Source organism: Patiria miniata, unplaced genomic scaffold, assembly GCF_015706575.1.
Source record: "Patiria miniata isolate m_02_andy unplaced genomic scaffold, ASM1570657v1 HiC_scaffold_7, whole genome shotgun sequence".
NCBI lineage: Eukaryota > Metazoa > Echinodermata > Asteroidea > Valvatida > Asterinidae > Patiria > Patiria miniata.
This window is the reverse complement of record NW_024037074.1, coordinates 40190756-40206497: the sequence shown is the minus strand read 5'-3', so window position 1 is coordinate 40206497 and position 15742 is coordinate 40190756. Positions and strand designations below refer to the sequence as shown.

Sequence of the window (15742 nt, the reverse complement as noted above, 5' to 3'; positions counted from 1 at the left end):
TGCAGATTTGTAGTATTGCCATAATTAAGGTTCAAATTACATTATGAACAATCTATAGTCACAGAATGATGTTATGAAATTGTGTAAATGTCAGGCAAATTTGCGTCAGTTGCTTCACGACAAAGTCCTGTTCCAGTGAACCTCAGCACCTATAGACCAACCAACCTGTCCCATTATGCAAGGGTTTGTGTAAAGAGATTGAAGCTTTTTTAAACAAATATATCTTCTTCTTTTTAAACTCGCTATGTTTTTCTGTCAAATAGCCATTTTTGCAGAATTCTGCCAGAAATCTGCCAAAAAAATCCATTCTGCAAATTTTCTGTCAAACTCGTTTTTTAACAAAACATCTGTCAAAGTTAGCCGAAAATCGGCTAAAATGGTCACCCTATGCATGTGATCGTGAACGTCACGCGCCGTAGTTTCCAGAACATCTAAACATCGGATTTAGTCAGGTACCAATGCCTTTTATATTACATTTTAGCTGTTTGAAAGATACGCGATACTAATTCCTGTAAGCCTGCCGGATTCATACGGTATTTTGCGGATTCAGCTGGATATAAAGTATTGCGTCAATGACATAAAAACAGTGTGCAGTCAGTGCATTACATACAATGCCCGGCAACCAGATATAGCCCCCTCTATAATAATCAGGACCCGAAACTTGCCCTGAATATTCGCTCGTACTCGAACTCCCCGGCCCGCCCCCTGCAATCAGGACGCTGGGATACGCTGATGAGCTTCACAGAATCCTGTGAAGGAAATGACCTATGACATATAAATAAAGCATCTGACTGCAGCTGTTCAAGACCGCACTTAGACAATGCGCGCAAATACTATCCTAAAACTTCGTATAGAAATGCACACATTCCATACCGGGTGTAATTTCTTTTTCCATTGCGGACTATGTGGACAAATTTTGAGCGTCGCATAATGCAATCATTGACCATTCGTGACTTCGAAACGGAGCCTGCTTATATTCCTCCATGGAGCAAGTAACGGGAATTGCAAATTTACAACACAGATAAGTTTTACAGATTTTCCTACATTATATAACGCTTTTGAATACAAAAGCATTTATGAATTGGAATAAAAGAGTAATAAGTCTTTACGGCCGTTCGGACGTTTGAAACCTTGCAGTGGTCGTGGCCGTGATGCCGTCACTCATGCACGCGTCACAGGTCACGCAAAATCTATCCAATCATAGCGTGAATTCATCAGAGTATCCCAGCGTCCTGTTTGCAGGGCGGGGAGTACGTACGAGCGAAGCCCTGAATAATGTTATGATAGTAGTAAAATGGGGTAAAAAATAATAAATGAAATGCTAAAGTTCCCAACAATTTATTCTCGAATTAAAATGCAGGAGAAAGCATCGTAGATTTTCCAACCCCCCCCCCCCCCAGCATGGCGCATTCGGCACGCCTTCGTCGACTCACTCCCCCCCCCCTTATATCACCCCACCCCACCCCACCCCGTTTCCTCGGCCTCTAAGCTAGTTCCTCAACGTGCGCAGCAATTAGATGCGATTTTTTGGAAGCGTTTATAAATGCTCAGCAGGATGTTTTCTTCAATGCTGATGGGTGACTACGGAGTCTACGGGCTCCATTCCCTCACCACCTACCTCCCCCAGACATTTCAGGTTTAATAGGCCTCTAGCAATAACTTTCCCACACGAAGTGATAAGTGTGAGTGCCAGATCCCACGCGCGGCAAGCCTCCCACGCACCGTCCCGGCCACGCGCCCTCGAGGTCTCACGTCACACGCGAAAATCCGGCCCCGAAAATTGACCAACATAAGCCCCCGATAAAGTCTCCCATAAAAATATTGCGTGATTTTTCGCGCGGAATTGTAGCGCGTGTATACCACACTTCATTGACAAAAATTTCATAAACAACTTCACAATTTTTGTGAAGTATTTAATATATTTTGTTAGCTTTTTTTGTGAAACTTTAAATTTTGTATTTTATAGAAATTATCTTCTCGTTTTTGGGTCAATTTTCCGGGGACAGACCTACCGACCGACCAACCGGAGACCGACCGACCACGAAGTGACATGTAGAAGCTCCTGCCAAGCTTAAAAAAAAATACGAACGTACTGATCATTATTGAACCATAAGTTGCTTCATCCAGGGATAAAGAGAATGACAAGTGGGTAAAACGACATTCATCTGAATTTTGCTAAATATTGGCGGCAATGTGTTTCCTCTTTTTTTCATCGTCATATTTTCGTTTTGCATGCATCATTGAAGTTTCCAACTCACGGTCATACGTTCAGATTATTAATGTTTCGAATGATTTTGCTCCTGCTTCTTGCGTTACACTTTTTTTAATAAGATGAACTGTGAGTGTGATTAATTTTACCGCTGGTGTTGTTAATTAGGAAAAACCGATCCCAAGGTTTCCACTCTGGCGCGCTCAAAATAATTAGGCCTGAACTCTTCACTCGAAGTCAGTTTTTCACCATTTCACGGTTTGTGTTTCTATGGTTCTTCCCGTTCCTATGGAAACGCGTCCTTCTGGTTGATTGTTTTATCGTTCAAGCTTGTACGTATAATAATTGCAAGCTAGTTACAATAAATCGTACTGTGATCGATGTTTCATTGCGAGCAGTCTTTCAATAATAGTCTGCAAAGCTTGTAGCATATGAATAATTGTTCCCGTTCGTATGGAAGCGCGTCCTTCTGGTTCATAATTAATACGTCGTTAGGCTTGTACTTGTACGTCTAATAGTATCATGGAAATAGGCCTAATTGGAAAGCAATTGTAATGAATCATCTTCCTAATCGGTGAAAATAACTGCGAGCTATAAGGCGTTTTTCTCCACTTGCCTCACGATTCTGACAAATAGAAGATGCGACTCCCTGGAACTTGTTCGTTTGTTCTCCTCAAGATGATGCTTTCTTGCTGGGTGACTCTGGGCTCCATCCCATGTCCTCCCACCTGGCAGGCATTTCAGGGGACTGGGTACTACGTGCACTCGGTTCCCATGACCTGGGCCCAAGCCAAGGAACTCTGTCAGAAGATGGGAGGCAACCTGCTGATGCCCAAGTCATCTGAGGAGAACGCGTTCGCCGACGCCCTGCTCGAGGGACGCGGGGCGAAATCGGCTTGGTTGGACTGCAGTGACAGGGTGGAAGAAGGCAAATGGCTGTGTTTAGATGAAACACCGTCAAACCACCTCCCATTTCACAATACAGCATCTAACCATGGAGATAGCCAAGACGCGGATTGCGGGCTGATCGAGACCGTGGACGGCAAATGGTACGCCGCACCGTGCGACCAGAAAACGACTGCCGTGTGTGAGAGAGAAGCGACGGTACAGCAAGCCAGCCTCGCCATGCGCTGCATAACCCTAGGAGAAAACGGTCGTCCAATAAACGATGGACAGTGCATTCACATTCCTCCACTCAAGTAAACAACGAACTTTATTTTCCTCGAAAATTGGCGACTTTTGAAGTGATAAACATCGCCTATTCGCAAAGCAAAGCTTGACAGTCTACGTGCAAAAGTTAAATAGTGAACAAACCAACTCTAGTTTACGTTTTTGGCTATTGGACATATAAGCCTACTTGAATTTTGTACATCTTTCTGCATACTCACATTCGAAGTGGGTGATATAATTATGTGATCTATCAACTATGTTCTTTTGTTCATCGAGACACCCCCAATTCAACGATTTTAAACAAAACTCCACCTCATTCATCTACTGGTGATGAGCAGAGCCAATGGAAAGCTAAATCGTAACTATGGCAACAAAGTTACATAACCCTCAGCTGGACAGTTATTTCTGAACAATTGAAAATTTACCCTGAAACAACTGAGAAAGTAATACCATTCTCTCACAACTTAGATTTAGAGTTCAATTAATTCCTTGTTTTCAGGCAGTGAAAATTCAGTTTTTGCAATGAGAGAAATCTTTCTGCATGCATATTTGCTGTAAGTATTCTCGAGTTACTTTGACAAACTTGAATGAAGCATATTGCTCATTAAAATATAAATATGTATCGTGTTTGTTTTCCTCCGAAATTTTATACTAAAAGAGGACGATGTATTTAATGATGTTTTCCATTTGGCCAGGTTAACGAAAGAAAAGAGGCACTTCTTTCTTTCTTTCTTTTTTTATTTGGGGGGGGGAGGGGGAGTCGCTTTTATTTTTTTGACAACAACACTCTCCTCTTCGCTACTGCCGGCTTCAGCACTGACAGTGCGTACAGATATAGCCATGTAAATTATACCATTCGTTCATCCGAGAAAAAAAAGATGATCAGACTTACAAAGCTTCAAATAATTTTGGGGGAAAAATGTTAGAACATATTTACAATGATTGAACCAGAACATCAAGATAGCTTGAACAGCGACCTCCCATTTCACAACGCAGCATCTAACCATGGAAATAACCAAGACGCGGATTGCGGGCTTGTAGGTAACAATTCCGCCCCCCCCCCCCCAAGATCTCGGCCATCGAGTGACGAAAAAGTTTGAAATTCGGTACATGCATAGAGCAACTCATCATTAACATACCCAAGAAATTTTATGACTATAGGTTAAAGGGGTTTGGAATTATGGCAAATTAATTATTCATATATACGAATGGTAATTCTGCTATGTGTACACGACGTATATGGGAAAATTCAGTTTTCACGGCGCCTAGCCCCGGAAAATTTTTCGCTACGCGCCATCCCCTGGTCCAATTTTTATGTTTTTGGTATCAAAAGATGAGCAAGGCTCGAGGCTAAAAAGTCATAACAGCTTGGGTCGCGAATTTTGTTTAAAGGCTATCGCGGAAAAAGTTGAGGGGGGGGGGGGGGATTCCGCGGATGAACAGAGCCAATCGGGTACCCCCCCCCCCCCTCAATTTCTTACTGTCTCAAATGAAGTTTGCTGCCGCTTCGAAGTCGATCACAAAATACCAATTTCCAACGTTTCAAAACGACGCTATACAAGCCTGACTGTTAAGCTTGAGCTGGTTTGTCAATGGTTCTTCCCGTTCCTATGGAAACGCATCCATCTGGTTCAAGTCCAGGCTTGCACGTCTAACGTAACGGAGATAATTGCAAGCCCGTTAATAAATCGTGTTTATAATACATGTAGGCCTATTATTCCATTGTGATCGGTCGGTCTGTCAAGCTTCATTTCCGGTTGGGGGACTTGTTTATTGTTCCCGTTCCCATGGAAACGCGTCCGTCTAGTCATCATTACATCGTTCAGGCTTGTGCTTTGTAAAATGTCATGGTAATAGTTGCGAGCCAGTATTAATCATCATATTCGTTATACTGTGACCAACATTTAATCGTGAGTTATAGAGTTTTTCGCCACTTGTCTCGCGATTCTGACACAGGCAAGATGAGACTTTGTGGAACAATTTGTTCGTTTGTTCTCCTCAAGATGATGTTTTCTTGCTGGGTGACTCTGGGCTCCATCCCCTGTCCACCCACCTGGCAGGCATTTCAGGGGACTGGGTACTACGTGCACTCAGTTCCCATGACCTGGGCACAAGCCAAGGAATTTTGCCAGAAGATAGGAGGCAACCTGCTGATGCCCAAGTCATCTGAGGAGAACGCGTTCGCCAAGTCGCTGCTCGAAGAACGCGGGTCGACTTCGGCTTGGTTCGACTGCAGTGATAGGGTGAAAGAAGGCGAATGGCTGTGTTCAGATTAAACGCCGTACAACGACCTCCCATTTCACAACGAAGTATCTAACAATGGAGACAGCCAAGCCGCGGATTGCGGGCTGATCGAGACCGTGGACGGCAAATGGTACGCCGCACCGTGCGACCAGAAAACGACTGCCGTGTGTGAGAGGGAAGTGACGGTACAGCAAGCCAGCCTCGCCATGCGCTGCATGACCCTAGGAGAAGACGGTCGTCCAATAAACGATGGACAGTGCATTCACAATCCTGCACTCAAGTAAACAACGAACTTTATTTTCCTCGAAAATTGGCGACTTTTGAAGTGATAAACTTCGCCTATTTGCAAAGGAAAGCTTGACAGTCTTTACGTGCAAAGTTGAATAGTGTACAAACTAACTCTAGTTTGCGTTTTTGGTTATACTCATATTCAAAGTGGCTGATATAATTATGTAATCTTTCAACCATGTTCTTTTTAATTTTGTACATCGAGACAATTCAACGATTTTAAACCAAAACTGCACCTCATTCATCTGGTGATGAGCAGAACCAATGGCAGCTAAATCGTAACTATGGCAACAAAGTGATATTACTCCCAGCTGGACTGAATGCGTGTTATTTCTGAACAATTGAAAATTTACTCTGAAACAACTGAGAAAGAAATACCATTCCCTCATAACTTAGATTTAGAGTTCAATTTAATTCTTTCTTTTCAGGCAGTGAAAATTCAGTTTTTGCAATGAGAAAAATCTTTCTGCATAATTTGCTGTCAGTATTCTCGAGTTATTTTGACAAACTTGAATAATAAAGCATGAAACTGCTCAGCAACATACAAAGATGTATAGTGTTTTTCTCGCCAAAATTTTAAACTGAAAGAGTACGATGTATTTAATGATGTTTTCCATTTGGCCAGGTTAACGAAAGAAAAGGGGCGCTGTTTGTTTTTGTTTGGGGGGGGGGGAGGGGAGTTGCTTTTAGTTTTTTGCAACAACATAAATCCTCTTCACTACTGCACTGACAGGGCGTATACAGATAGGCATGTATATTCAACCATTCGTTCATCCGAAAAAAGATGATCAGCTTTACAAAGCTTCAATAATTGTCGGGATAAAAATAAGAAAATAATTATTAATAATGATTCAACCAGAATATCAAGATAATTGAACAGCGACCTCCCATTTCACAACTCGGCATCTAACCCTGGAAATAGCCAAGACGCGCATTGCGGGATTGTAGATAACAATTCTAACCGCGTACATAGCCCCCCCCCCCCCCCCCCCCGGGACGTCTCGATAGTCCGACGTCCCATTGGTCCGACATCCCATTGGTCCGACGTCCCATCGGGTCCGAAGCCCCATTGGTCCGAAGGCCCATTGCTCTATACGTTCCATTGGTATAAACGTCCCATTGGTCCGAAGTCCCATTTGCCCAAAGTCCCATTTGCCCGAAGTCCCATTGGTCCGAAGTCCCATTGGTCCGAAGTCCCATTGGTCCGAAGTCCCATTGGTCCGAAGTCCCATTGGTCCGAAGTCCCATTGTCCGACGCCCCATAGGATTAGGGTTAGGGTTAGTCAACCTGAACTGGTGGAACTACATGCACAGTATTATGTTTCGTAGGACCAATGGGACTTCGGACCAATGGTACTTCGGACCAATGGGACTTCGGACTATCGAGACGTAATATACCCCCCCCCCCCATGGCGTTTACTTGAGTTCCATCTCCTCCCAACCGGCCGATGACCTATCAGCCTCCTGAAGATTTGTGAACATTTGTTGAGGATCCTCCCTCGTTGACCCCTTGAAATTGCTGGTGTTCCCCCTAGATACTATCCACTGAAAAGACCACTGTTCGGCATGCATGACCGCGTCCATTTTGGTCTTTATAGGGTGCAGACCTGTACTCTCACAGACCTCCGTTTTAATTACGCGCACTTCCAACAAAAATATTAAAAATTCTCACAACTCAGGTTCCAAGATGTTTGAGACACCCATCAGAAATTAAAGCTCATTTCATCATCTTTCTTTTTCTGATCATTTTTTGGGGGGTAATCAATGACCTTTGGGAGAAGTTATCAAGGAAATGCGAAAACTCGGACGGTCACTTTAAGCTTCCGTAATATACAAACGCGCGATTTTGATGAGTTTTTGATTCGATGCACAAAACCAAAGTGTCTTCTTTTAGTCTTGAAAAGTTGAAGTAGCCTAACAGAGTAAGAAGTTGGAGGGGTAAGTCCTCCCTGTAGGCTCCACGTAAGTCAAAAAGAAAGTGTCCGAAATGAAAAAAAAATATTAAAAAAATATGTGGCTCGCTCCATTTCATAAAAACAACATAAAAGTACATGTCATTGACTGGTAACCGTAAAAATGTCAAGTATTTTGCAAACTCTATTTCCAAGTTATGTCCATTTTTAATAAAATGATCACAAAATGCAGCTGTCCACCACTGATCATTTTATGAATACCCATTATTAAACACATATATCGACATCAATATTTCAGGGGAAAACAAGTTGACTTGTTCCTCATAGTCAAAACCCAAAATCTGACAGTCAAAATAATGTTTCAGTCTTTCTCCCAAAATTTGCAGTACCACTCTGCATGCTAGAATGATTCTTCGAACTTTCTGCACCCTTTCATGAAAGGTTTGCCCATTCAGATTGTGATTGGCTGTTTAGTCTGAACTGCTCAGGTTCCTGGATTTGGCACAAAATTTTCCATGGCATTCTGTACAATAAGTAATTATCTGGCAAATTCAGCTATACAGGGTGTCCCCCAAAAAATGCTCCACTCTCTTTTTTTCCAAAATTCAAGAAAACCAGAATGCATAATTTTTCTTATCATGCATGGTAAGAATGCTATGTCTTGGTTGTTATCTACCAAACAATCAGATCATACTATCAATCCACTGGGGACAGAAATGCTTAAATATGAACTCGCCTCCATTTGCCAACTGCGCTGGGGACTCAAATCACCAATTTTAAAATGTCGATTTTTGTCAAGTGTGCTTTTCAAAAATTCTACTTGGTATCTATTATGAAAGACCAGTCATCAGTTGTTGTCAAGCAAACAAGAGAAAACCAACCAACCATGACATTGTTCATTTATTGGACTTTGACTAAAAATACCTATTTGTAAATCAACCACAGGTAATAATTGTTCACCTGTGGCTGGGTGCTACAATTCAGTGTGGGGTTCCCTCAAATCAGGTGACAAAAGGTTCTGGTCTGAAAAGAACCAGTCAAGCAAATCGGCACTGCCCACACATAGGTAAACAATTGTTACATGTATTTGATTTACACATAGGTATTTTTAGTCAAAGTCCAATAAATGGACAATGCCATGGTTGGTTGGTTGGTTTTCTCTTATTTGCTTGAAAACAACTGATGACTGGTCTTTCATAATAGATACCAAGTAGAATTTTTGAAAAGCACACTTGACAAAAATCGACATTTTAAAATTGGTGATTTGAGTTCCCAGCGCAATTGGCAAATGGAGGCGAGTTCATATTTAAGCATTTCTGTCCCTAGTGGATTGATAGTATGATCCAATTTTTTTGGTAGATAACAACCAAGACACATAGCATTCTTACCATGCTTAATAAGAAAATTTATGCCTTCTGGTTTTCTTGAATTTTGGGAAAAAAGAGAGTGGAGGATTTTTTGGGGGACACCCTGTACTTTATAGATATTCATGCAAGACAAGCACTGTCAAAAAGCAATTGCAGTTCTGAAGTAGTCATTGCAGCATAGACAGTCGTAATATGCACATGTTGTATAATTACAGTTCAATAAAACAATCGAGTCTGTGGCACCCTCCTTATTTATTCCTACAATTGTAATTTGTAAATTAGAATCCCAAATTAAAAATTATGAGAATACAATTGATCTTTTAATGATAAAATGTAATAATAAGTTGACTAACACTGAATGGATAGGCTTTATACAGTATTATAGGCGCATAATATATACCATCTGCTTTAATTATGATGAACAACGTTAATTCTCATTATACGGGTTATGGCGTCTGACTAGCGACCCTTCATTTGAACAAAGATATTGACGAATTGAGGTACCACCAACAAAGGGTTGGATAGTTCAGTTGGTAGAGCACCGGAACGGAAATCCGGAGGTCTGAGGTTCAAAGCCCCATCCAGTCAATGTCTTTGTTCAACATTTTTATTACTTTATACGCATACAATTTCGTATTGACAAAAATCAGTCGTAACTACACAGAGCATGTAAATACGACGTACAAGTGAAATATAACAAAGATTGTTACCAAAGTTCAGAATAAGACAGAGATATACACAGGATAAGTCGAAAAAAATTGACTGAGTTATGATTTCAAAATTCATTATAACATAAGAATAAAGTACATATTTCTATAAACTATAGAGCAACTGTCAATCTTTTTTAGGTATATTGTATACTCTATTTACAAGTTATTTTAATCGAAATAACACAAAACTCAGCTGTCCACCATATACATGTAGTACCACTGATCATTTTGACACCGATACGAATTGATGAATATCCTTCAAATACAATGAACAAACAAAAAGTTGCAAAGGAAAGCAGACGAAAATCACCATTCTCATTTCAGAAAAATAGCATGATTTGTTCTTCATATACAAAACACAAAATATGACAGTCAAAATAATTATTTATTAAATCTCAGTTAAATATGAACGCATGTAATCTCTGATTGTCACTCGGCTAAATACTTCAAAGCAGTAAGCAGTCCATGGAGAGCTTAAACGGGCTTAAAAATACTGCAAGTTAAACTAGAATTGCGCGACCCCCTGGCATGCTGGCAGTATTTATCATATGTCGGCACTAAACAGTTGAACTAACCTAAATTAACAGTGACCTCATTCGACCCCACGATGACCTTTGACCTCAAATGTCTCAAGTCATCTGAAGTCCCCCTACCCAAAGATTATTGTCACCAAGTTTGATTGAGATTGAAGTCTGACTTTTCATATGACAGCACTAAACAGTTAACCTAACCAACATGGAACACACAGTCGTGAATTTCTATACACCCGAGGACAATGCTTTGTGTTTCCCGTTGTCCCTGTAATATAACACTCTCCCATGGATTAATCACCTAACCGTATGATCGAGGACCGTTTTCAACAAAAGACCCAACGCTCGAGGACTGAAAGGATCTCCCCTTGTGTATCTGTCCTCTATCGTAAAGCCATACAAAGTCATGTACACCCCCTACACACACAGAAGGAATACACTATCGCAATATCCCCCTTTAAGAGGATAATAAAAGCCAGTCGATTCTTTCAGTAACACATGGATCACTTCTGATAACAAAGATCTTTTTTTCAGAAGATTGTAAGAAATGCTCGTTTAAAATTGCTTCGTTTGTTTATCAATAATTGTGATTGCTGTTTTAAGGTAAAACAACATTAATCCCGGTCACTCTTTTTTTGACTCACCCCGACTATCGCTACAATGCTACATTACAAGTTACAATGTATATTCATTCTACTAAACTTTCTAATAAATATGTATCGCATTTTACAAGTATTTTTGTTTTGTTTATTTAAATGTGTTTACTATTATCAACAATATTCTTCCTCACGATCAACCCACATCTCACGATAAACTCATATTATCTTTTACCAAGTGATGGGTAGGTCAGGTTTGATAAAAAAAAATTGCAATAATTCTGTAATATAAAATGAAGCCAAATAGCCATTTCTTTATAATCTGCATGGCAAACTTCATTTTTAGGTATTTCAGAATAGAAGCGTTCTTTGTGTGCGCACAATGAGTAATTTCATTCGCTTCGCACGACACTTTTTTATCACAAATTTATACGGATAGATTTAAATCTTCTTGCAGTTTGTAATAACGTATGTTACATTTGCAAAACAAACGGACACTTAAAAATTGCAATCCGTGTACAGTGCAGACCAAATTTCAACCGAGTAGTGCTGGCAAGAGACTATAAAGCTTCATTTCTCAGCTTTGATGACTGAACACTTATATTAGATCGTCTATGTAATGTAATTTGTTCTAATACAGCCCTTGTAAATGCACCTTCGTTTCCCATCTAACCATATTTTTTAAATTTTCATGTTGCCATTTTAAGGGCATTTTAAAACCTTTTGGTTTTTACGATAGTACAAATTTGCATATTCATGATCAAAAGTGTGATGTCATTTCAGGCAGAAACAGCTACTCCAGCATCAAAATCTGCCAGGATTTTGGATATTTAGCTGTCATTAATTTTCTTTTCTTTGGTGATTCGATGGTGTTTCAATACAAGTCATGATAGTTGGCCAATGAACAAAGTTTCTCACAAAGGTTTTTCAATGAGCACATTTTTGAACAGAAAATCCCTTGACTGGAACAGTGTTTTACTGAAATGACATCACAGCAACAGCGCCGGTATTCGTCAGGAAAAGCACGGACAATTTAAAATGTCCAAAGATGTGTACTTTTCAAAAAGATTAACAAAAAAGGGATGTCGAATAGTTTTCATACATTTAAGAGGAGTAGAAAGTTGCACAAAATATGTTCTGAAGTGAAATTCATGTGATGGGCCCTTTAAATGCTTTGCGATTGATCAAGGACACATCCAACGTTAAAGTCATTCAAAGTGAGGTGGTTTTTATTTTGTTGTGCCTTGTTTTCTCAGTGTTTCATTTTTAACGAAATTAATAGTACAATGGGCCTCAATCCAATCTGTCGGTTGTGAGGGTTTGGCCTTTAAAGAAATAAAATCAAGTGTGATGGGAATACCGCGTTATTATGGAACTTATTCGGTATACAAGGCTCGTCTAAGTCGCATACATTTTATTGTTGAATAATGGATACGTTCGGCTAGTGACTTTTGTGGATTGCTAATTACAACTCTTGTGTAAGTATACCATACGGTCTGACATGATAAATACCATTCTCAGGATCTTGCATTGGGCATAACCAGTAAGGGAAATCGGGATAGCCTGTTTTCTCCGGTGGAATCACCTCAAGGTGATTCGGGTCTACCCGATTCTGAAGGGCAAACTTATATCTCTTACCGTCTTTAGTAAATTTTTTCGTGTAGCGATGCTCATCTATCTTCTCTAAGTTGGGGCTGGAGTAGACCGCTCGACCGAAGCGCTCTCTTGAACCAATTTTGTAGCCTTCCTCCAATATTGGTTTCACGCAACGTTTTTCCGTGCCATGGTAACTAACTGCCCACTCACCAGGACTTGAGTAAGTGCGAATGCCTTTTTCTCCCAGCCACGTGTCGTTCTCATACTCACCGTGCACTTTAACTGCGTAGCGTTTCCATCCATATGGGCGCTGGTAGACTTGACCACCTCGCAAGTATGTACTCCCGTCATCAGATTTATCTGTAAAGTCATAGTCATACTGGGGGTCCAGATTAGAGGGATCGAGTTCAAAAATGCCCATCTGTTCGCCAGGGCTGCATTTCATGCCAAATATGGTGCAATCACCACGAATTCCCAGGTATTTGATCTCTTCGTGATCCTCAAGTTGGCTGCCGTTGAAGATAAGCATCAGTCGCCGGCGGGGAAGGCCCAGCTTGCTCGCCGCCTGCTCCCTCACATCCGCGACGGTCGAGTTGATATTGACATCCAGTGTGATACTTTTGTTCATCTTGAGCATGTGTATGTCCACTCTCATGGGTTGATCATCATCATCATCTTCATATCCGGTTGTGGGCTGAGGGTATACCATTGAGGTCATGCTGAAGAGATCCTTGATGCTAAGCTGAGTGGTATTGTATGCAGATTGGGCTGGCGCTGTTGTTGTTTTTGTTGTTGCTGCTGCTGCTGCTGCTGCTGTTGTAGGTGCTGTTGTATGGGCTGTTGTAGGGGCTGATGTATGGTCTGCTGGAGCATGAATTCGAGTCCCGCAAACCTCACAAATCCTCCGCCTTGGACACGGATAGTACTCTCGCACGCGTGCGGCACTGCCCCCGAAAAACCAGCTAAATAGGAGACGATCGTCAATCCATTTGATCCAGGCACGCCGTGTACGATGGGCGCACTGGTCTTCGTCTAAACCACACCCAGAGCATCGGCGGGCTTGTGGGACTGGACTCTGGATATTCAGCCCTGTCGAAGCTGAGAAGCCAGAGGAGATGATTCCTGCAGCAATAGCAGAAACCGCCATTTCATTAGTTGCCTATTTTTGCCTAGTTGCAAGGTAATGTTAACATCAAGAACGCCAGGTGCAGACTCGTCTCTCCTCTGAAACTGCCAGGATCTGCCCTACGGTTCCAACGCCAAATGCTGGCAGATGATTGGCCACATCAGAGTGATCACATCCATTGCCATGGAAATATGCAAATATATTACAAATATTATCCTTGCGAAATAAAGACAACAAACAACAACCAAACCTCGTCCCCAGTGCTTACTTTATTTCCAACCTCGTTTCCAATAGCGGATAGGGAACTCTTTACTTGTGCGCTGATTTGACAACGACAATACAGTATTAGCATATGTTCCATATTCAGAATTATCTAGAAGAATTACACCGTACAGATGGTGACTTACATATTGCAGCACTGTAGTGACGATGTCAGGTCAACTTTCTGCACACAAGATGTCAATATAAATAATAGATTCGCCTCTTTTTTTTACTTTTGTTTTCAACATCAATAATCGGCAACATACGAGGACATGGCCGGCCTTGCATTGCATGAATTTTCCAATCAAGCTATTAAATCTAGTACCGGACCACACAGACTACGTTATGAATGTGACGAAGATGTGAATTTCAATATGTAGCCAGACTATTATGTGCGCCCAGAATACATCGCCCACAGGGAGCCTAATTTACATACGCGTCCAAAAATTGTGAACATAAATGATCCAATACCAGGGTGAGAGAGCCGGAAGGGGTGGGCGCGTACTGCTCGACACCCTGGGAATAAGGTTGCACAACAACCATGATTGCATGATGGTGGAATTCCCCTACGCTTCAAGTGTCAAAGGGATCATGTAGAATTTCCGAAAGGTGATTAATGATGATTATCAGTACCGGTAATATACCCGTTTCAAAAGAAATTCAACATTAATATAATACAACCCAATTATGTTCATATGAAATTCGGTATTAGGTTGTTGGGGAACGACAATTATAAACATGAATATTAAAACGTGTTCTTGAATACTTTTAAGATATTTTATGGTGGGGTGAGGATATAATATGGCCGTACAAAAAAGTACGTCGATAAAGGGCAAAAGCCATTCTGAATGTAACACGAAAACATTTTTAGATATGAAATCCTTTCTTCTTCAAGATGACATGATGTATGTTAAAGAACAACTTCCATGGTTTTTATCTTTAAACGCATCCAGCATTTAGAAATTCAGTATCTTTTTTTAAGACGACGACCAATTGACATATCGCCGTTTGCGAGTTAGCCACGCCCCTTAGACAACCCTATGGAATTTTGTACGTTAAGTTTTGTTTAACTCAGATTTTGCGCGTTCCATCATGTAATTGGACATTATTAATAGTTCACAAGCAGCGTTGATGCGATTCTACGGCGATGGGTGATTGTGTGTGATCCCTTACAAGGCTTCGTAGAAACCTATCATGTGGGACTTTCCAACAATGACGCACAAAGTACAAGCCAATGCTACGGAGCTCTAGAAGTGCCATCTGACTTGTTCAGATACTGACTTATTTTATCTACGGATGACGACAAATTACAGGCAAGATGACGACATCCTGAGATAATTTGTTAGGGGATGACGACATTCTCAAAGTAAGATGACGACATCTGGTCATAATTTTATATGGCATGACGACATCATGAAAATAGGATGACGACATCTTAAAACAATCTTTTCTGGCATGATGACATGCATGCATCCTGAGATAATTTTATTATAGGATGACGACATCCTAAAAATAGAATGACGACATCCCGAGATAATTTATTAGGATATGACGACATCCTGAAAGTAGGATGAGGACATCCTGAGATATTACGGGGTGCATTGGATCCATCTTGTATACGCACAGACATCATGACCTCTCATCATCAAATAAATTCCGTGTATTGTACAAAAACCGCACGTCCACCTGTGCATTTCGAAGATGGCTTCAATGCACCCTGTGATGTCATGAT

General features: G+C 41.0%; 1 protein-coding gene across 1 annotated transcript; it reads right to left on the bottom strand.

Annotated features, from left to right (window-relative positions):
• Positions 1-12492: 12492 nt before the first annotated feature.
• LOC119745173 lies at positions 12493-13341 on the bottom strand. The gene has a single exon (XM_038221396.1). It carries the CDS (start codon positions 13339-13341, stop codon positions 12493-12495), a length of 849 nt encoding a protein of 282 aa, XP_038077324.1.
• Positions 13342-15742: the final 2401 nt, after the last annotated feature.

Coding starts and splice junctions, on each gene's coding strand:
- LOC119745173 (XM_038221396.1), bottom strand. CDS start 13,341: ATGACCTCAATGGTATACCCTCAGCCCACAACCGGATATGAAGATGAT.